The following is a 20,693-nucleotide window of genomic DNA, read 5'->3' as shown; positions in this document are numbered from 1 at the left end:
CTTAGAAGAGAACTGAAAATACGAAATGTTAGCTTGTGTTTTCGTGTAGCATATTGCAACTTCAGAATGCTAGGCCACAACTTCAAGCCTCGATTACTTCCTTTGCTTCTGTGGGCCTGATTTCCTTGCTAAACTTCTTAAACTTCTTTTTTGGACAACGTCTTTAGAAGGTGCTAAAACAGCAGCTGGTGCAAATGGCTTTCAGCTGATGGGTCCAGCATACAACATCGTGAAGGGGAGTGGTGGTTGGAGACAGGGATTTTTCCAACAGCTTGGAGGTGATACGCTGATCGTGGGCTTCTCACGGACAAAAAGAGTTGCCCAGGGAAAGTGATTAGAGAGGAAAGATGCCAGTGGCTAAAGCCCTGCCTTGGGACTACCCAGCATAGCCGTAAAACATACCTTGGACTTTGTGTAATTGAGCAAATCCACTTAGTTTCTCTGTCTGTTTCACATCTACGAAGCAGAGATTGTCAAACAGAAGTTCATGAGACTGAGTATGTTCAACACCAGGCAGACAGATGCAGTGCGAGATGGATCCGTGTTAAGGACTAAAGATGAGATTCAGTCCTGGGAAAAGAAGGGAGAAAAAGGGACAATTATGCCAACTCTAATAAACACAAAGTAGTTCACTGAGCTCCGCTGTCTTCCCAAAGGCTGCTCTGGGAAAAGACATAATGATAGAACTGGGAGTCAGGAGATCTGGGTTTTATTTTCATGTCTGCCACTATCTTCCTTTGTGGCCCAGGGTCATTTAACCTCTGAAAAATGGGGGAAATGATAGCAGATAATTAACAACCTCACAGGAGCATTGAAAATTAATTCATTAATTTTTCTGAACTCATCACTAGAAGGTACAATGGAAATCCAAAGTGTTATCGTATCTTACAAAATTACGTCTGTTTCTTTGCATATGCTTTTAAAGAGTGTTCTTAAAGCCGTGGAAGACCTCTGGGTTGCCTTTCAAGAGCAGTCAGAAAGTCAGCAGTGCCTGCTGCCCTTAAGAAGAGCCTGCCACGAAGAATGAAACCAGCATTATAAAATATGTTTGTATCATGTGCAAATCCTGTGCCAGGATTGGAGCAAAATATGGTCAGAAACAGAAACTCCAAAGCAGACTCTTTTGGCCCATCTCAAGTTGTGGACGTAATTATTTTAAGTTTTGTTTGGACTTAGATTATTTTAAGCACCTCGGGTTGGCTGTCTCACCTTGGTTGCTCGTGTCAGCAGTGGACTTCAAGGATGTATTTTTGTTTCATGCTCAGTTTGTCTTTTGTGTCATAGCTGTAACAGTGCAGAACCTGTACAAAACGTGCCTGGTAGCTGGGTTGTTGAGGCTCAAGCTTTCCAGGAGGCGAATGAACAGGATGAGCTGAAATATGGCAAATTTAGGCTGTTTTGTTGGAAGCCCCTAATGAGGTTGGAGTGGGCTGCTGAAATCTGTAGCCTTTAGGGTTTCAGAGAGGGCTGCGTTGCTTTTTCTGTTGGTCAAATACTTTCTTTTTCTGCTCTGTTAAGATCTTCATGCCATCCACCTTCATGTCAATCAATTTTATCTTCTCTATTGACACAATTTGTTTTCCATTTATGTCTAGGGAACGTGACTACTAGCACATCTGTGTCTCAGATGGCAAGTGGGATCAGTCTAGTCTCCTTCAACAGCCGTCCGGACGGTATGCATCAGCGCTCTTACTCGGTCTCCAGTGCAGATCAGTGGAGTGAGGCAACAGTCACTGCAAACTCTGGCATTAGCAGTGGTAAGAAACTTGGAGCTGGGGGGGGTGACCTGCATTGGGGTGAAAAGGGAATTTGGTGTTCTGTGGTTAAAGTGAAAATACGACCGGATGTTATTCACCCAGATATTCTGTTGGAAGCCAAACTTCCAGCATGCGAGGGAAAAAGGAGGCATCGTATGAAAGAACAGATTAATGCAATGTTTTCTCAGTGGGAAGAGCTGATGTGTGATACAACTGCTTAATTTGAATGTCAGGTTCATAATGTAGGTTGTTCGCTTTGTATTCTTATTTTCTTATTCTGTGTGGTTGGTATTAGCAGTAAATTGCCCTGCAGACCTATTCAGTGGCGTGCCCTTTCTTCATTGTGGCCTTGCTTTGAAGGATGCACGCTGCTGGCATACCTGTTTTTTTTTCTCTTCTAGTATTTAGACTATTTAACAGTGTTGAAAGGAGCGAAGGCTATTCCAGATGGTGTTTTGTATTGAGAGTAACAGCAAAACAGCTTGTTGCTTTTAAAGGGTGGGCAAGATAGCAGGAAAACATTGCACAGGAGAGGATTATGGCGCATTGGGGCAGCCATGGCACTCATGGGGGATAAGAGTGGAGGGCTGTGTCATAGTGAGCTGCAGGTCAGGTTGGTACTGGGGAAACATGGGTCTGGGGCATGCAGGTTGTGCCAGCTGACTGGGGAAACCATGGGAAGCTCCTGAAACGGAGGGCAGCAAGTGAAAGGGAGATATGTGTGAAAGAGAGCTCTGCACAGAAGTAAAATAGGATTGTGGATAGCATGAATAAGTATGTGCGTAAGAGAGGAGAAAGGGAGGACTGTTTCTGATGGCTGTTTCAAAAAACAGGGAGAATGGCAGGAGCATAAAGACTATTTTGTGTGTCCCACGTGTGTCTGTTCACTGTTTAAGGTCTGAGTCTGGAGTTTTCAGGCAGCTGTGGATAGATTTTCAATGCTACCTTACGGAAAAGGAGAGTTCAAATCAGTCACCTCAGCACTGGCTGATTCATGCTCAAGTTTATGGTTGCTTAAGCACATCCATTTCTGCAGCTCTGAACTTGCAGGCAGCACCTTCAGCGATGTGATATTTGCATCAAAATGATGCAGGTTTGGATCAAGAATTTTCTGAAGCAGGCAGAATGGTGAAGTTCTTCAGCACTGTTCTCTTCAGTGTCAGCCCAGCTTACTTGCTTCTTTGGGACCTGGTTAGTCTCTCAGGACAGCCAGCATTCTCCTCCTCCTGCTTGTTTTCCTTCCAGCAAGGAGAGTATTTTCATTCACCCCTTGCACTGCTAATGTAGCGATTCCTTTGGACCGAACTAGTTTCACAGTTAAGGCTGCATGCTCTTCTCTCTTCTGAGCTGTTCTGTTATTTCCATCCACCCTGATTCTACTTTGCTTTTAAAAGCTTATACCGGAGCTTCAGCTTTCTAGTGCCCTTCTTTTACACTGTAGCTCTTCAAAGGGAAGTTGGAGAACATTGCGTGTTCTCACTGGAATGAAGGCAAGTGGAAGTCAAGGCATAGCCAGTGCCTGGTCCCTGCACCTGCCAGACCTGCAGACGGCTGAGCCGTGCCTTTAACAGATGAGAAAACCAAGGCTGCAATGGAACAACATCTTCAAATGCAAAACTCAATGAGTCCCTAAAAGTGGCATGTAATTTATGTGCTGAAAACTAGAAACAGAGCCTAACTTCCTTCTCCTTCCCCTTGACCTTGAGGTGCTGCTTCTGCACTGGAGTTGCGGTGGCTCCTGGTTCTGCACTGCAGCTAGTTCTAAATTATTGGGGAAGGGAACCTTTCCTCCTCCTGCACAACCTCTGTACTCCTTTTTTTGACTTGACATTCATATGTGATTACTTCTGGATCAAAAGAGATGACAGCTAGAATTATCTATGAAATATTTATTAAAGAGCTGAAGTTGACTGGTGGGTGGTTCTGGATCAGCCTGACTTAATTTCTCGCAGAGGTTCTGCTTTTCTGAAACAATAAGAAATCGCTTTAATACGTGAGGAGAATGGATAGTGGCCATTTTTAGCCAACGGAATGTCAGGGTAAACAGAGGTATTGTGATAAAACGGGTGCAAAGCATCAAGAACATTCCTTTCCATCAGCGTATCGTCTTTCGGGAAGCTCATAGATGTGTCCTTTATGCCAGCAAGTTGACGCATGAAAAACCCTTTTTAATTTCAGGGTTTTTTTTCTCCATTAAAAGATTTTGAATTTTAGTCATAAAAAGGTAATACTGTGAAAGCAGCAGGTACGGAGAGAAGCTAAGCATCTTTTGGAATTCAAATGCCAATGTACTGGAGAATATGTCTGCTTATTGTCAAACGGTTTTATTGTAGACAAAATAACATATTGGGATTCAATTTTTCTCTGCACCTTTTTTTCACATTAAATTAATACTTTGTGTGGCTCTGGAGAACTTTTCAAAGTCTTCCGAAGCAGACCTTTGGTTTCCTGGGGCTTCTGTCTTTCAAGCAGCTGTGAACATCTCCTAATTAGATAAATTACTTTGTAGTGGGCAGAGCCACAAAACAGGAGGTGCTGGATAAATTAAAGGGGAAAAATAGAAAAATCCATTCTCTGAAATGGAATGCCCCACTGCTTTATGACTATTACTGTTGTAAGGTTTTACATTTAAGTACCTGAGGTTTAAAATTAAATGTCTAATATAATTTGGCACTGGTAACATGAAGCCTGCGACTGCCCTCAGAGAAAATCCAGACAGCTTAGTTCAGTGTTTCAAATTGCTGTCTGCCAGATAGTGAGCGGCCCACGCCAATAGCTCACAATTTAGCTAGATACCGCCCGCTGCTCCGTGTGATTTTAAATTCACTAACATATTTGTCTTAAAACTTGGAAATGTAAAGAGGCTGCTCCAGAAGTACATGAAAAATTAATGCTTTTTACATTTTTTCTTACTCTTGTAAGTACTTGACAGGAGTAATTTTAGCAGCAAGCGAGAATAAAAACTGGGGGCAGTAAATCCCTGTCCAGGAACCCCTTGTGTGGATTCTTTATGGACCCAGAATTGATCTACATGTCAGATCCTGATGTAGTTTAAACTGTTTATCACCCTAATGGCAGCGGAGAGACCGTGAACACCAACTTATAATCCTCGGCGAAAGAAATTGGTGTTTGCAGTCAGTGAAGGAGCAGTTCAGTGTTATGGATAGATTCAGAACGATTACTGCCACCACCACTATTGGCTGAGAGGTTCCCCTGGATCGGGTCGGGAGGAAGGCTGCGGGTTGGTTGGGTTCTTGTATTTGGTACATCTTGATGGACAGTGCTGAACTTGAGTAGGAAGCAGCTTTCCAGTGGAAAGCAGACCCAGCAATTGATATTAACTAGCAGCATTGCTATCGTTAATGAAAGATAAGGCTGGCTGTTGTGCAGCCCTTACAGTTTGTACATCGCTTCGCATCGCTTGAGAGGCACCCTCAAGCTTAGCAGCAGTGGTAGAGACTGCAGCCACCTCTGTGAGGTTACAAAAATCCAGTTTGGGAGTCTTACCCCCAAGAAAATGGAGGGCGTTATTTCCTACCCCACATTGAGGAAGCAGCACATCTGCTTTTTCCTCTTCTGTCAATATTAGGGTTTTTGCTTTGGCTTCTAAGGCTGTGTCCAGAGCATACCAGAGGGAAGCATTTCTTTAGTCAGTCCCAGTAATAAGCGTGTCTGACACAGTGCTTCAAACAGTAGTTTGTGTGGGGTGGGGATTTCTTTATTCTTGATTTCCAAACTGTCTTGTGAGTTCTGGCTGGATGGAAAATTCCACAGATAGAAAATAAATCAAATATCTGTTTAAATACCATCCACTTAGGTTTTATCGCTGTACGATTGCTTCTACAGGCCATTTGATCTCTGCTGTAATTTATATAAATTGTAATACCTGGTGTCTTTTCAGTTTCTAACGGTTTGATTTTAGGGTTTGTTAATGTGAAATTGAGTTTTCACTGTGCCATGGGGTACGAGAGGTCATTGGGGTGTTTATATTAATGCAGACTTTACAACTTGCCTTACTTTTCTGATCATAAGCACTCGGAATGATTAAACGGCGGAGTCTTGTGCTGTACGTTGTCATAACACTTTCATCTCAGAAACGAAGCCGAAAGCGTGTTTGAGAGGGCTTTGAATTCAATAGGCAGCTCTTGACAAGGATAAATTATGTAATTTCAAATAAATTTACAGAATTTCAGAGTTGTGGTATAAGTGTATATAAATGGTTTAGGCTGGAAGAGCTATTTCTTCCTTTTTCAAGAAGGAAGTAGTTAACCAAGGAGCAAATATGAAGTCACTTTCTTGTTTTCTAGCCGCTCTTGTATTTCCTGCAGTTGCCAATGGGTGAACTCCTTTAGTTAGACTGTAAGAATCTCAGGTGAATGGGGGAGCTGATGGCAGCTCTCCCCACCCCAAATAGTGCCCTTCTCACAGAGCTTCCCATCAACGTCACAGAATGTAGGCTCTTACTTTGTATTCTCTGGATGTTTATTTGTTGCCCATATGTTGGGGAAAATCTATCCTGACATACAGACGAAGAAGACCTCTGCAATCCCCTACTCATGCAGTAGGGTTCAGACATGGCTAGCTTACTTCCTGCCCTGACAGAGTGCCTTTTACCATGGGATCCAGGCTGGGGTTGGGGTTATTGTAGTACCTTGGGCTTGGAGCCATTGGTGAGACATCGCCATTGGATCCCACCAGGGCTGGCATTGGCAAGGCATGTATGACCACCAGAGAGAGGATTTAAAAGAATGAAATACGTGGGAGCAGATCTTCAGTTGCTGTGTCTGTGCTGAAGGGGGAGAGATGGTGCTTACGTACTCAGAGCCAATGGCAGTGAGCTGCTGCCTGCAAAAAGCTTCAATCTCCGTGCAGCTCAGTTTAAGACTAAGAAGGGCTTTGGAAGCATGGGCAGCCCTGCCCAACTTTTCTGGTTTTCAGCTAAATATTCCTGTGTTTGCTGAGTGCTGCTGTTGAAATACTGAGTTATATGGATTTTTACTGTTCTGCTGTTCTCCAGAAACCCATCTGCTTTTCCTGGTTAAGATCCTCTTCTTTCTGACCCCTCCCAGCCCCTGCTTAAAACTTAAAGAATTGCTGCATTCAGCAATTACATCCCGTGCTTGGTTCCAAAACGGTGAAGAATGTGAGTTTTCATCTCATGCTAATTTGACATTGGCAACCTCAAACCTCATGCTCATCTTAATCTCATTCACAGCCCTCAGTGCCAAATGTCTGTCAATAAATTGTTTATGTGACTCAGTTAACGTGGTGAGTGGAGCTATGAAGCTTTGCTTTCTGCATTGGCTTACTGATGCTTAAATGTGTTTTTGTGCAGTTTAGCTCTGAGTTTAAGCTGAAACAGGACTGTGGATGTCTATTAGGAAAAATAATCTGAATTGACTGTCTGGCTTTGTTTAATAAATGGGTGCTTTGCTGCCTCTGGCCAGGGTTGATTGTCACACCTTCTCCTTTTGTCCCCAGTCACTCCCGACCCAAGAGAAAAGAAAAACACCCCAAACCAAAGGGTTTCTTTTAATTCTGGAGCATAAACTTAAGCCTGACAGGATTGTGAGAATAGGAAGGTCATTTCTGACCTTCCAGGTGCAGGGTTAGTGCCTTGCAGTCCCCAGAAATCAGTACTTCCAAAGCAGGGAAAGCAGATCCCTGCTATTGATAGCAATGGAAGCATGGGGCACTTCTGAGTTCAGGTTGGCTTAGTATCTGTCTCTAACAGCAGCTGCAGGCTGCCTCTCTGGAGCACAGATGTTTAACAGACACAGCACTGAAAAGTCTGCAAAATATTCTGTTCTCTGATTCCCTGCATCGGTATCTGGCCAAGTGGAAGGGTTAATATTGCAGATGAGCACACTCGTAGGCAGTGAGTTGTTCACCAGGAAGGCAGCCCTGTATTCTCATTTGTATAAAGAGTGCTCAACCTTCCAAAGACTTTTTTTGTTTGTTTCTTGTTTAACGTTGCTTTAATCTTCAATGTTTGTAGTTTTGGAATGAGTTTTGCTGTGATGTTTCTTGGCAGGTGAGTCACCAGATGGTCTGAGAGGTACCATCAGCTGTGATTATTTCTCCCTGTGTCTCAGAAATAAATGTGACCCGTGGCATAGATTGCTGCAAATAGAGGCAGAGGCATCAATGCGTTGCCTAAATTCAGGTGGACTTGGCTTGAGCTATTTGAGCTGTATTTGATTTGAGGATACCTGGAGTGATATTCATCTAAATATTAATAGTCCTACGTTGATGTAATAACAATAATGAAAATGTTAAACTGAAGTGAAATTTTGGAATGTTGAAAATACAAAGTCAGGAGGGCTAAAAGTTACATATAGTTACCATTGAAGTAATTCCAAGTTTCAGAACTTTTTTGTCCACACTTTTGAAGTCCAAACAGATGCTTGTAGTAATTAAACTCCTCGTTTAATGTATGTTCAGAAGCACGCTGCTTTGTTTGGCCTGTTTCTGGGTGAAGTGTGTGCAAGAAACTCACATGATGCTTTTATTTCTTCTCAGGCTTAATGAAGTTTCTGTTCCAATTAACATGAGTGCTTGCCTCATCAAGCATGTCTGTTTGCAGTCTCGGTTTCTTTCCAGTCCAGATCACAGAGCATTGGGTACGGGGATGTTGTGTATACTTTACCTATGGAATCCAACACTTCAAAGCCTCTTCACAGCATCTGCAGTTCAAGGAGTGAAAGAAGCCTCTGTGTTAAACCCGATCCGCATCTCTTTCACAGCCTGCTGATTGTTGGGGAGCAGTTGAAGCTTGGTGCTCAGCTTCCCACAGGTGGAAGAGCATCTCCTTTCAAGTCCCTGGGCCGTGCATTCGTTACAGTCGATACAGCTCTTTAATTCAGTGGTAGTGTGTGCCACCCACAGCCCAGGCTGGCAAGGAGTATCCAGTTTACACGAGGCCGCACGCGAGTGGCTTTTCCTGATGCATGCATTCGGTGAGAGCAGGAGAAGAAGGGCCCTGACTTCAGCTTTCCCAAACCCTCAGAACAGCTGGAAGGAGTGCTCGGTAACGTTTAAAAAAGACAGCAACAGAGTTTGTCAGTGACATTTGCATTATCTGGTGCCCACATAAGGCACCAGGGCCATTGCTCTATGTGAAGAGCAAGGTGTGTTTTATATTTCAGCTATATGCTGCTGTAGTTTTTGCCTTTCCTTAAGAGTATCGCGGGTGTTGCTTTCACGGTTTGCTTTCCTTTCTGCTGCTGGTGCTCGTGGCAGGCGTTACCAGGAAAGCCTGAGCCTTTTCCTAGCGTGATGTGCATCACTGCCTGTTTAATAAACAGCAGTCATTCATCTTTAATTGGAAAATGTTAAGAGTCTCTTGGTTTCTCCAAAATGCTGATCTTCAGGCTTGCTGCTGAAGTCCTGTGAACTGATTGTTGAGAGTTTCCCAACCTCTTCTCAATTACCGGAGAGTGGGTTTGATGCTTGAAGTTATCCACAGGTTATACAGACTGAAGGTTAAAGTACGAGACTAGAGACAGGCTACATGGCTCTTTTCCTGGCTCTGAGCGTTTCTTTGAAGAGAGTCAGTTCTTCCTTTGTGTCTTATTTTGCTTAAGTTGAAATACAAGGTAAATATTTTAGGAGGAAATGGTTCAGCAAGGCACACATTCATTATTTTCCAAGTGCCTTGAGACCTCAAGGCTGTGTTTCAAAGCGAAATGTTGATGCGTGAGATTTTTTTTTGCAATCAGAAGACAATGCTGATTGTTAGATCAGGGCAGAGCTCTGACCCTCTCCTTGTAGTTGAGTGAGTTTATTATTCACATCGATTTGATTGAGTATATAAATTAGTATATTTCACACGGTCTTGTGTGTACTCGATCATTATCTAGCTCGCTCATCCAGGATGTATTATTTTAGTGGTACTCCAAGTGCTTATTTTCCTGCCAGTCACCATTAATTGGGCTGGTCTTGCTGGGGTTGCTAGGTACCACAAACAGCAGTCGGTAATTATGGCTGGGTGCACAGTTATCTACCTGCCTTCAGTGGTTTCAGGGCCATAGAGGCGCAGGGTGGCAGACAGCACACGGCTCCAACCAGGAGGTGCTGCCCTGGTTGCCTGTAGTGTTTGTCTTCCATCCATCTTCCTCATTGTGATGGCCAGGAACTAGTTAGCCTGTGTGAATGTAAATAAACTAGTCCCTGTGGCAGTTATCTTCTGCAACACTGTTTGCCTCTCCTTTTTGTGTCAAGGTGACGGACAGGAGAAGCAACACCCATAACATCATCCGTGCCATTCAGAGCAATTCAGGGTGACACCACGTAAGAACCACATCTCTCTCCTCAACAGATCCGATGCTGCCCAGCAAAAACATTGCACTGGAGAATCAGACATCCCTTATAGATGTAGACTGTAGATGTGCTCGGTGAGAGCCACGGAGGTAGTTTGCCTTGGGACGTGGTGCCATCCTGCAGCATCCACAACTCGCCTTCTAATTTGTTGTCCTTCCGCATTCGCACAACTTGTCACATTTGATCTTTCCCCAGGGCACATTCAGCATACCGTACAGATGAGGGAAGCACGAAGATGCATCAGTGTAGTGGAGGATGAGACAAATTAGAACGCTGTGTTAACTCAGGAAGCAGTTAATGTCTCTGCACCTGACCTCAACCTGCTTCAGGCGGGACGTGCAGGGGAAGGGCTCGCATCCCATTCCCAGGTCAGGATCTGAGACCTGCAGGTCCTCTCATGCAATAGTCTTTGCTGCTTATGCTCATCACCGTGTTGGCAACATAGCAGGAATAGATGCTGCCTGCATCAGATCTTCAGTTTCTGGAGGATACAAGGAGCTTACTTTGTAAGACAGCTTTGAAAGGAAGCTAAATGGAAATGTTTTTTTTCTTTTCTTCCTAGCAGTGTGTAATGTAAACTTCTAGGGAGCAAATGTGCTTTGCTAGCACAGCAGTACGTTGCTCCTTAGGAGGGAAAATGTAGTGAGCAACATACTTTTCCTTTCTCTTTCATTCTCTCTCTTTTTTTATTTTTTTTCTAAAGTGCTGTGTTGCGTTCTTTGCTTTCATCCTTCCTTTATGCTGGCCAGATACCGTGCATTAGTAGGAAGTGAACTAGAGGTAACTTTGTCTTTCCTTTAGATGAGAAAGATTGTAACAAGTGTCTTACTATCCTGGAAATTATTGAAGCCAGTCCTTCCGATACATATGCCATAGTGTCATGAGACTAACTTTCCCTCTCAAGTCTCTGGATAATGTCCCTTGCTTGTCACAAAGTGGCTTATTAGGCTTCCAAGTGGAAACGATCCTTTCATGCCAAACATGCCTTCAGGTCTGCTTTGCTTGAAGCACGCTAAGATGTATCAAAAGGCAGAACCTCCAAAAGTCGGGGGATCTTTTTTTGTGGAGAAGGAACCTTTGTTTTTCTTATTTAATTGAAATTGCCATTAGAGGAAAGGAGACGGTAACTTGGGCATTCAGTGGGGCTTTCTGTACATGACAGGATAGCTTTGTGATTTACAGGCTCTAGACATAAGGCTGGAAAAATGGTAGACGCCGTGGAAAGAGAATACTCCTGAGGCTCTTTCATCTCCATCCCACGGTTCTGCTCAGAGCTTCCTTTTAATTTCTTTCAGTGCAGCAGGTTAATTTAAGCTCTCAATAGCTTGAATGTCCAAGCTAAATTCAGCTGATCAATGACCGGACGGGCCCGCTTTCTATCGAAGGGACGAGCTGAGTGTGTGTTGGAAATGTTTGTGCTTTTTTTCCTGCGCGCTGAAGTCTTGTTGCCAGCCCTTCTCCCCACTCACAAATGTTTATCACTGTCGGCAGGCTTCTGCCGAGCTGCGGCTTTGACAGGTTTTTAATGTCTGTCCTGTACATCCATGCCTTACGCAGTCATTGTGCAATTGCAGCATCCCTTTAACTTCAGTTTGAGGCGGAGGAGGAATATAAAGAACTTGATAGAACGTTTATGGTAATAGCTGTAAAGAGAAGCTGCAGAGCATTGGATTTCACAGCCAGAAAAATTTCAGCTCAGGGAAATGGGTCTGAAATACAACTACAGATGGTTTTAGTCTACTGCTTCCCCTGCTTAAATAAAAGGATTGCTTTTCTCGCCTCTATTTAAAACACATGTGTAGAAGATGAAAGTGTCCAGCTATTTTTTTTATTATCCAGTCCACCGGCTACCGACATCTTTGGCTTGTTTCATTTCTACGCTAATGGCACAGTGAAAGTTCTGAAATGCCCCCGTTGGGTTCAGCCTTCCTCGGGCCGTGGCAAAGATTCCTGCTGCAGTTGGAGCTGTTGCTGTTGTTTTCGTCATCGGCTCTTTCTCTTCCTATTGAACCTGGAGGTATTAATTGTGTTGCCGCTTCTGCTCTTTAATTGATCCCGTGCGCCACTCCTGCTTTTGTGCAGAGTCTGACTTCTTGTCCCTTCAGAAAATCAAACACCCAAATTAATCAATCCCTGGGCTCTTGGGAGGAAGGCTGCGTCAGGGAGCTGGGCTCCACAAAAAGTCTAATTTCACTTTGAAAGCCAGTTGGAAAATTTTAACGAGAAGATGCAAGAAAAATGTAAACCAGATCAAGCCCGACTTTGGTCTGCAGAGAATAGCGTCACCTGTTGAGTTTGTTTCAAGTTTTTGTAAATAGGTGATTTGACAAAAATATAAAATAAATCAAAAGGCACAAAGGTAGAGGAGGTCAGAACGGCCTTGTTTCCACTTCAAATCGTTACACAGGAGAGAAAGGGTTGTGTGCGTGACAGAGAACAGGAGCTGTGGGCCAAAGAACGGGGCACGTTCCCGGGTTTGTGCAGCTCAGCTCAGCCTTTGTGCTGTGCTATTCCCGTGCATCACGTGTTGCTGTCTCCTCCTACTTCAGCCCCCATCTGGGTGTCTTGGCATGGGGCACTCCCTCCTGCTTCTGGGCCCTACTTTTCTTTTCCTCCCCCCTTTGATTCCTATGTTGGTATTTGCAGCTACTCCACGAGGCGTGCGTGGCAAGCAGAGAAGGGAAGATGTCTCAAATGCTTCCACCCAGCTTGCTTTGAGCAGATGCAGGAGCGCTGAGGGTTGGGATGGCATTTTTTACCCTTTTCAAACCCTCTAGTGCTCCTGCAACACTGTTTGTGGGATGTGTTCCAAAAGATAAAACTATGAGGTTGAATATTAAGCTTTATGAACTTGTGAATTCTGAGAGAGGATATCAGATGTGTTTCAAGTGGCAAATACGGTGCAGTGCAACAGCACAGCCCTTGAGACTCTTCAGAGGATTGGTTGATTTCTTTCTTCATTTAATGTTCCATCTCAATTCTGGGTGTTGCTTTAGACAATCTGTTTTTCCCCTTCTGCCTCTCGTTTCTCCTATTAATATGAGTCATAATTGAAAGGAGTTTCTTCTATGACTGTAATTATGAAATGCATCTAGGAGAAGGGGCAGCCTTGGAAGTTGGCTTGCATAACAACAGCTGCATTGGCTTTTTTAGGTTCTGTGATTTCTGCCTAATGCACAGGGAGAGGCAGAAGGGAGAAGGGACAGCTGTGTGCTATGAGGAGGCGCATGCATTTGCAAGGAACTTCCATCCCCTGCTGTCAGCAGCACAGGCTGCAGCCAGCAGTGCTCTCCTGGCAGGAGAAGGCATTTTGCTGCGGTGCTGCTGCACGTCATTGACAAACCTGGCTCTGCAGTTCCAGAGCAGAGCATGTGCTGGGCAGGATAACTCCATGGCAAGGAGAGAATGGCGTCCTTAATACAGATATACACCCTGCAAATGATGACCGTCATCAAGTAGAGCTTGCCCGTACAGTCCATCAAAAACTGCAAAGCTAATGATGGGCTGGGCAGATAATCGCGGGAGAGTTAATTGTAAGGTTCGATATGCCATCTTGTCAGCAGAGATAAGTTGTCACGTTTTCCACTTGAGCTGAAACTAAATGATTGTAAAATAAGTTATGAGTGTCCTTGGGCCTGTCTGCCAGAATGATGGCTAAGAATACATTCCTGGCCCATCAGTCTCAAGCAGCCTGCTTGATATTTATGCGAACTGAATGTTATTTTATTCCCCCTCTAGTCATGCTTGTCAGCTTCCCGAGTGAAAAGTGAAACTGCTTCTTTGACTCATACTTCAAGTATTGAAGCTCGGAGAGGCTGCAGATTGTTATTATTATTGCTAGTATTATATATTTTTTTGGGTGTGCGTTGAACGTTGATGCCCGATTGGGAAGAACTAATGGCTAACATTGAACGTGCGGGATGGCTGCAAAACAGCCCATCCCAGCCCAGCGAGACGCGTCTTATGAGTTCCCGTGCCTCCGTCAGAGCTGCTTTAGATGTGGAGTAATGAGGCGCTGGCTTTTTTAATTTGGCATGCCTTTTTCTTTGCCTCTTTTTTTTTTTTTCTTTTTTTTTTTTTCTTTTTTTTTATATCTATCTAATAGCGCCGGCAGTGGTCGTCTGTTCTCACGCGTGGTAATTGATACAAAATAAAATGCATTATTTGTATTCAGTCAGGAGTATGAAATTGCATTCAGCGGGCTGAAGCCTGAACTCATTTACAGTTTTCTGAAGCAGGGCTTTCAGGAGCCCTCTTTTCAATTTGAAGAATACCTTGTCAGGCACGAGGAGTAGCTGGAAATGGGAAAGCACGGCGCGTGAGCCTGGCGCCCTTCCATCGCTCATATTTTAAAGCAGAGCAATGGTTTACAACTCCCATCTTCAAGGGGTGCTCTCAAAAACCAGAGCATGCCCTATCGCAATAGTCAGGTGCTCTGTCATAACCATAACTGTGCCCTGCGATAGCGACGACGACGTGCCCTATAGAAATAACAACGCGCCCTACGACATCAGCATCCTTTTCCAGGAGCCTTGCAGTTCTTTGCTGCTGCAGGGGGAGGGAATCCCTCGGGCTCTCCCCCTGGGAGCAGTGTGACCCCAGGGCAGCTCCTCATTGCCCACAGGGGCCGTGGCTCAGCAGGATTTACCGCAGCAGGTTCATTCTTTGGGGCGAGCGGTGGTGCAGTGCGTTTGTAAGTCTCATCATTTTTCAGAATTCACAAACAGGTTTTGTTTGTGTAATTTATAGCCTAGAAATGGGACTGACCTGCAGCAAGCGTGTAGCTTTGCATTTGTATTTATTTATTTTTTTTGACAAGGGAAGGTTTTGGAGAATTCCCCTTTCACTTGCCAAATGGCTTGCAGCTGTTAAGAATTTGCAGTTTTTCATAGAATCATAGAATGGCTCGGGTTGGAAGGGACCTTTCTCTGCTCAGGGCACTGTGTCTGACATCCAGGCAGTGGTGCAGCGATGAGCACAGCTCTCATACTCCAGCCCTGTGGGTTGCAGCAGACTCAGGCGTGCATCACACTTCTTTGCAAGCAGTCTATTGAAGGGCATGGATCAAGCTGGCTGCTTCTGCGTGGTTTTTTTTTTTTTCCTCCCCTTGAGTAAAATGGAATAATTCTTTTTAGGGTGAAAGCTGAGAGTTAGAGGCCTGCCCACGTGCTACAGCCCTCATATTTTCTGAGGGGAAAAAGTGAAGCATTTTGAGGAATGGCATTGTATGTGACGAAGCCTTTCTGGCTGGCATGCTTTCTGTGATATTTATGAATTGCAGTTTCCTGGTGAGCGAGCAAACAGCAAGCAACGAGACGCTGTCCTTACCCCATGGCCTCAGTAGCTCGCCCCACTGCAGAGCAGGTGGGCATCTGTCTGGTGCTGCCTGCCCCAGTACAAGGATCTGCATTTCACTGTTCTGTCCAGTTGTTTCATGTTCCCAACGTAGGAAACCTTCCTAAGCCCGTAGCTGGAGGAAAGTATTCAGGAGTGGAAGTGACGGGCTTGCATTCTTGGCCATGCCTCTGCTGTCATCCTCTTTTTAATCTTCTTTTCTTCCAGTGTCAGAGATTTTAAAAGGCACCAATATCCCCTTTGCCAAGTGCCTGCTGAGCATCAGCTTGGCTTCTTGTCAGGGTTTGCCTTCCTCTGCACATGGAGAGGCAGTAAGCCCTTGCAGGATAACTGCCTTCAGCAGCTCCTGTTCAGATACAGGGAAACCTCCTGTACTCCACACAGTGTGCTAAATACATTCTTACAGTTCCCTTTGTGGGTTAATGCTTGATCATTGTTTTCAAAATAGGGGGCATAGGAGAAAAAAAAGAACAAAAATCCTTAAAGGTTGCAGTTGGAGTTTGGTTTGGTCTCCACTGGCAGCCAATTAATGCTATAATTGGTCCCTCACCACTAACTTGGGGAACAACTGTGCTTAGCAGGCAATTAGTAAGTAAACTTTATAACAATAAAGAAATGTTTCTTTGTCAAATAGGCATTTGTGCAGAAATTGTACTACTCAAAAAGAAATCAAAAGCTCCTTTTTAGATGCTCTCTGACTTGATGTTTTTCTAACATAGCAATTCGTCTTGAGCGCAGCCCTGGGTTGGTATCTAACCAATGTTCTGGACACAGCTTCACTTCTATTTCAGGCACTCCAAATGTAGGAAGCTATTCTGGATTAGTAGGAAGTTATTCTGGATTGGGACAAAGAAAAAAAAAGTGCATTTATCATGAACCATAGCCAGAAAAATCGGTTTCTGTTAAACTAAAATCATGTTGGCAACTTTGGGTGAAAATAGTAGCTGAAGATTGCTGGAGTACTTGTATTAGCAACTAAACAGGCAGATAAAATTCAGTGGATGTTAGGCTATGTCTCTGTTCTGTATTAAAACACCCTATGAATAAATTTGAGGATAAGTAAGAATTTTATAAGAGTGAGCAATTGGAAATAATAGTGATTTCCTTTCCTCTTCGGTCGGTTCCAGCTGGCCTGGCTTTTAAAGCTGATGGAGTGTCCTGTCCATTTGGCAGGACCTGAGTCAGAGCTTGATCCCAGTCACTGATTTGCACCCTTTGGAAAATGTAAGTGATGCTGTTAGGAGGCTGTCCCGTATTTCCATGAGCTCAAGAGGCTAGTTGCTAGCAGGCACTGAAGGGTTATATCTTGGATTCTAGCAATCATTAGTTTAAATCATGCAGTGTTTTTATTTTTTTCCCCTTTTTTTTATTTCTTTCCCAAACTACAGATACCGGGTTAGGAGATTCAGTGTGCTCAAGCCCAAGTATATCCAGTACAACCAGCCCCAAACTCGACCCGCCTCCTTCGCCTCATGCCAACAGAAAGAAGCATCGCAGGAAGAAAAGCACCAGCAATTTCAAAGCCGACGGCATCTCAGGCACAGCTGAAGGTAAACCTGCTCCATGGTGGAGTTTAGAGGCTATTTTATCGTTGTTTCCAAGAGCGTTGTGAGCTGGTGACTCAACTTCGTTGTTGGCTGTGAACAGAATTGCAGAGAAATTAGAAAGGAGAGAAATTAGTGGTGTGATCTTCCTCACGATGAAGCTGAGTGATGCGAGGCATGGCATGACAGAGAATTGCACTGTCTGAAACGTGTTTGGAACCGGTTGTTTGATTAAAATAAGGGTCCCCAAGGTGATACAGAGCGGCGGTAGTGGGGAAGTTAAGGTACAGGCATACTCATACTTCTTTAAAAAGAAAGGGAAGCTGGGTTCACTCAGTAGCTTGTACATCACATCAGAATTTGTTTGCTCAGTGTTAATAAATCTAGCACTCTCTCTTCTGCTTAGACTTATCTTCTGCTCTAGAATCATCTGATGCCTGTTATTCTTTGAATATTCAGCTGCTTGGGGAAAGATGCTGTTATCCGAGGACAAAAAGGAAAGGGGAGAGTTTAAATGCTTGGGTTCTTTTATAAGAACCAGAAAGCAAAAGCCAAAAAGGACTTCTTTTTCTCCTTAGTTTAGCTTACCGTTTCCAACGTGAGCACTGCTGTAGCTGTTCAATGCCTTTCTGAAGGGGTAACAATGTGTACGGTGGCCAGATATGATATAAAACATGCTTGTATCTTTAGAAAAGAAGAAAAGAAACATGCTAGGATTCAGCCAAAAGAGCTCCAGAAAAAAAGATGAACAAGGGTAGTTGGAAAGCTCAGAAACTGGGGAGTCAACATAGAAGGGGAGATGAAAAAAGGAGACAATGGAATAACATTGTTGGGAAAAGGGAGTGTTTAGCAAGAAAAAGATGTGGTTGTAAGCATTGGAGAGTGAAAAAAAAACAGCTAATTCAGTATCAAAGAGTGTTGGAACAGGTTCTGAGAAAAGGATGACAATTGCAGACAGCTGAAGAGACATTAAAAATAGATGTGATAATAGTATACAACTGAGAAAGGGCATGTTAACTACTACTTAGTCATCCTTATTTTCCATTTATTTAATTTCTCAATTGCACTTCTGTCACATACGGAGTTTATTTCCTCAGCTATCTATACAAATCCTTTTTAGAAAGCCATCAGCTTTTCTTTTTTTTTCATAATAGCTCCTGTTGTGTTCTGTTTCCAGTCATTTAACTATCTTTACTGTTAGTTTCCCCCTAGTTTATGGCCTGCAGCCAAATTTTATTTTAAACTTTCATTTTTAATTTGTCTCTCTCTCTTTTTTTTTTTTTCCTTTCCCCTTAACAATCCTTTTTACACCACTTATTTTCATACCTCAGTGGGAAGTTACAGAGGGGATTTTTCAGAGAGCTCACCATTTGTCCACAAGCATTTTGTGGAAGTCAATATAAATCAAGACCAGCTGGGTATCAAAAGCCTTTGAAAATCTCTTTGTAAGTAGTTAATACGTGTATGTTTTCTTTCTCCTGGTGAGCTTATTTTCACAAGTCACTGGAGCTGGAGCCTGTGTGGTCCTGGTCTGCAGGGAGACTTTTGAAATGCAGCAAGCAGGCAGGGATTTGCAGTTGTTGTGCACCTTGCCCTGAAATCTTGCTATTAACTGGAGAGGAGACTGTGTGGCTCCTTTATCCTTCTCTGTTTTCTCTTGCTCTTCTCCTTGTCTTGCAGCATCTTAGCATGCCAGTCCAAAATCCCTTTACAATGACTTAACAAAACTGTCCCACTTCATAGACATGTGCCTGCAGGAGCATCAGGCCTAACTGAAGAGCAGCACCAAGTGATACCTAGGCAGCCTTAAAAGTAGCAGCGAGTGCTGGCATCTGCTTGCGTGGTCTTTGTAGCTCTGCATCAGCAGGTGAGCTTTCTTTGACCTGCCCCTTCTTCCAAGTCTTCTGACACAGGCACCCTTTCCTGCTTTGAGCTTTGAGTGGGCCAGCAGTGGTTGTAAATTCTTGATTTTTAAAACATTTATCTGGGAGCACAACCCAGTGAAATGCAGCTGTTGGCCGTGAGGCAGATGGAATTGCATCTGTCTGTACTGCGTTGTTGTCATGTTTGAGGAACTCTGGGCTAATCTTAGCGGCCCTTGAGTTCTTAGCAAAGTTAGGAGAGGCACGTGGCTGCCTCACCTCTGCAGCGAGGAGGAGCAAAGAAACTTGCTTGATTTTCCCATGCCTTTTAGAAGACAGGTAATGCAGGGGAAAAAAAGCTAGAGTTCCTTGGAGATTAGTGTTTTGTAGGTTCTGTGGCTGAGCACACTGGAAGCGTTTATCTTGCTGAGATGCTGAGCAGTGGGGATGCTTCCATCCCTGGGACAAGCTCTGTCATAAGTTGGTCTGCTCCAAGTGCAGGGAGTGTCCGAGGTGCTTTGGGTTGTTAAGTGTTTTTCTCCTGTGCCTGGAATTTCAATTTCAAGAGTGTTTTCTGATTTAAAGTAGTTCTTAGCTTAGTAATTTAGACTTTTTTCAGGAAAAGTTGAATTCCTGTTCTGTCCAGTGACCCAAAAGATTTCCTTTTTGTTTTTTCCTCCTGACTTGCAATAAGCATAGATCTAAACTCTTACAGGTGTTCAGCTGGATTGCTGCAACTGGAGATTCAGTCCAAATTAAGCAGTCAAAAGCAGAGTATTTCAAGAGATGCATGCTTAGCCTTGGCAGCTTGGACTAGGCGTTTGAGATAAGGCAGCTGACTGAGTGAACCTGGGGTACAGAAGACTGTGTTGATAGCTGTGTGAGAGCTGTATCTTCCCTCTTCCCTTCTTCTGCAAATCTTGAGCTCACTGTGACTAGGAGGAGGAAGGTTCTGCTGCAGAAGGTGCAGTGGATCATTAAATGATTTAGGTGAATCTAGACTTTATGTTGGTTTCCTTTGGATCCAGGCACGTCTGAAGTGTCAGCTTTCAAACAGAAATCTTGGCTTCCTGCATTTCTGTCTGTAGCAAAGCTGAGGTGTTCAGTGAGGTTTAAATCTCGTCTTCAGCAAACTCTAGCAACTTTACTACATTTTTCAGTCTCTTTCTCCTTGAACATGCCTGCTTTGATCATTGACCTCTGCCCAAGTATTCAGACATCACGATGATGGGCACCAGTGGGCCCAGGGTGATGCTAGTAACTCCAAGGACTGATGCTCATCTCTTTTATACATTCCAGAAAGATCATGCTGATTCTTCTTTCTCCACACCATCTGCAGATGCACAGCTCTCTCTTTCTGGGATCGATTCTTTCATGTTGCTGGATTTGTCTTCCTACTGGTTTTCTAAGACAATGGCCGCAGCAACGAAAATGCTAAAGCAGCTGCGCTGCAGTTGGGTGCAAATTAAAATTCAGTTTCTATTTTGGAAGATCAGGTTCTTGTGAAATTTTCACAAGTGCAATAAAACCCAGAGAGAAGGTTTTTTAGTTCTCTCTCTGTACAGGACTTGTCACTGCAAAAAATTCCCCGGTTTTGAGGGTAAAACAGCAGGAATGCTTACATTAGGCAAGGTGCCAGAAACCAGCAGTGTTTTTCCCACCATGTTATCTGTACTTGCTCGGAGCAGGATGATACGGTGCTGTGTTTCAAAGAGGAGTAGCTGCACACTGCCTGGCCTGGTTTGGTACCCGTCTGCTACTGCACGTAGTGGAGCGACCAGTGATAATTGAAAGGTTTTTCAGCTTGAAAACAAGTAGAAAAATAAAGAAGCTTTCCTGTAAATACCCTTCAC

At 43.9% G+C, this 20,693-nt stretch overlaps 1 protein-coding gene across 7 annotated transcripts in view; it reads left to right on the top strand.

Annotated features, from left to right (window-relative positions):
* The window catches only part of AGAP1 (ArfGAP with GTPase domain, ankyrin repeat and PH domain 1), a 287,855-nt gene that overhangs the window by 191,312 nt on the left and 75,850 nt on the right, over nucleotides 1-20,693 (top strand). For 5 of the 7 annotated variants that reach the window (XM_042874292.1, XM_042874289.1, XM_042874290.1 and 2 more), the window contains 2 exons: nucleotides 1,596-1,757; nucleotides 16,823-16,984. In XM_042874292.1, coding sequence (XP_042730226.1) covers nucleotides 1,596-1,757; nucleotides 16,823-16,984 — 324 coding nt within the window. The remainder of the gene's footprint in view (nucleotides 1-1,595; nucleotides 1,758-16,822; nucleotides 16,985-20,693) is intronic. The other 2 variants (XM_042874293.1, XM_042874291.1) reach the window with 1 other exon arrangement.

The sequence above is a fragment of the Lagopus leucura genome, unplaced genomic scaffold, assembly GCF_019238085.1.
Source record: "Lagopus leucura isolate 7727_CA_CO unplaced genomic scaffold, USGS_WTPT01 Super-Scaffold_100012, whole genome shotgun sequence".
Lineage (NCBI taxonomy): Eukaryota > Metazoa > Chordata > Aves > Galliformes > Phasianidae > Lagopus > Lagopus leucura.
Note: the sequence above shows the minus strand (reverse complement) of the source record. Positions and strands in the feature narration are given on the sequence as shown.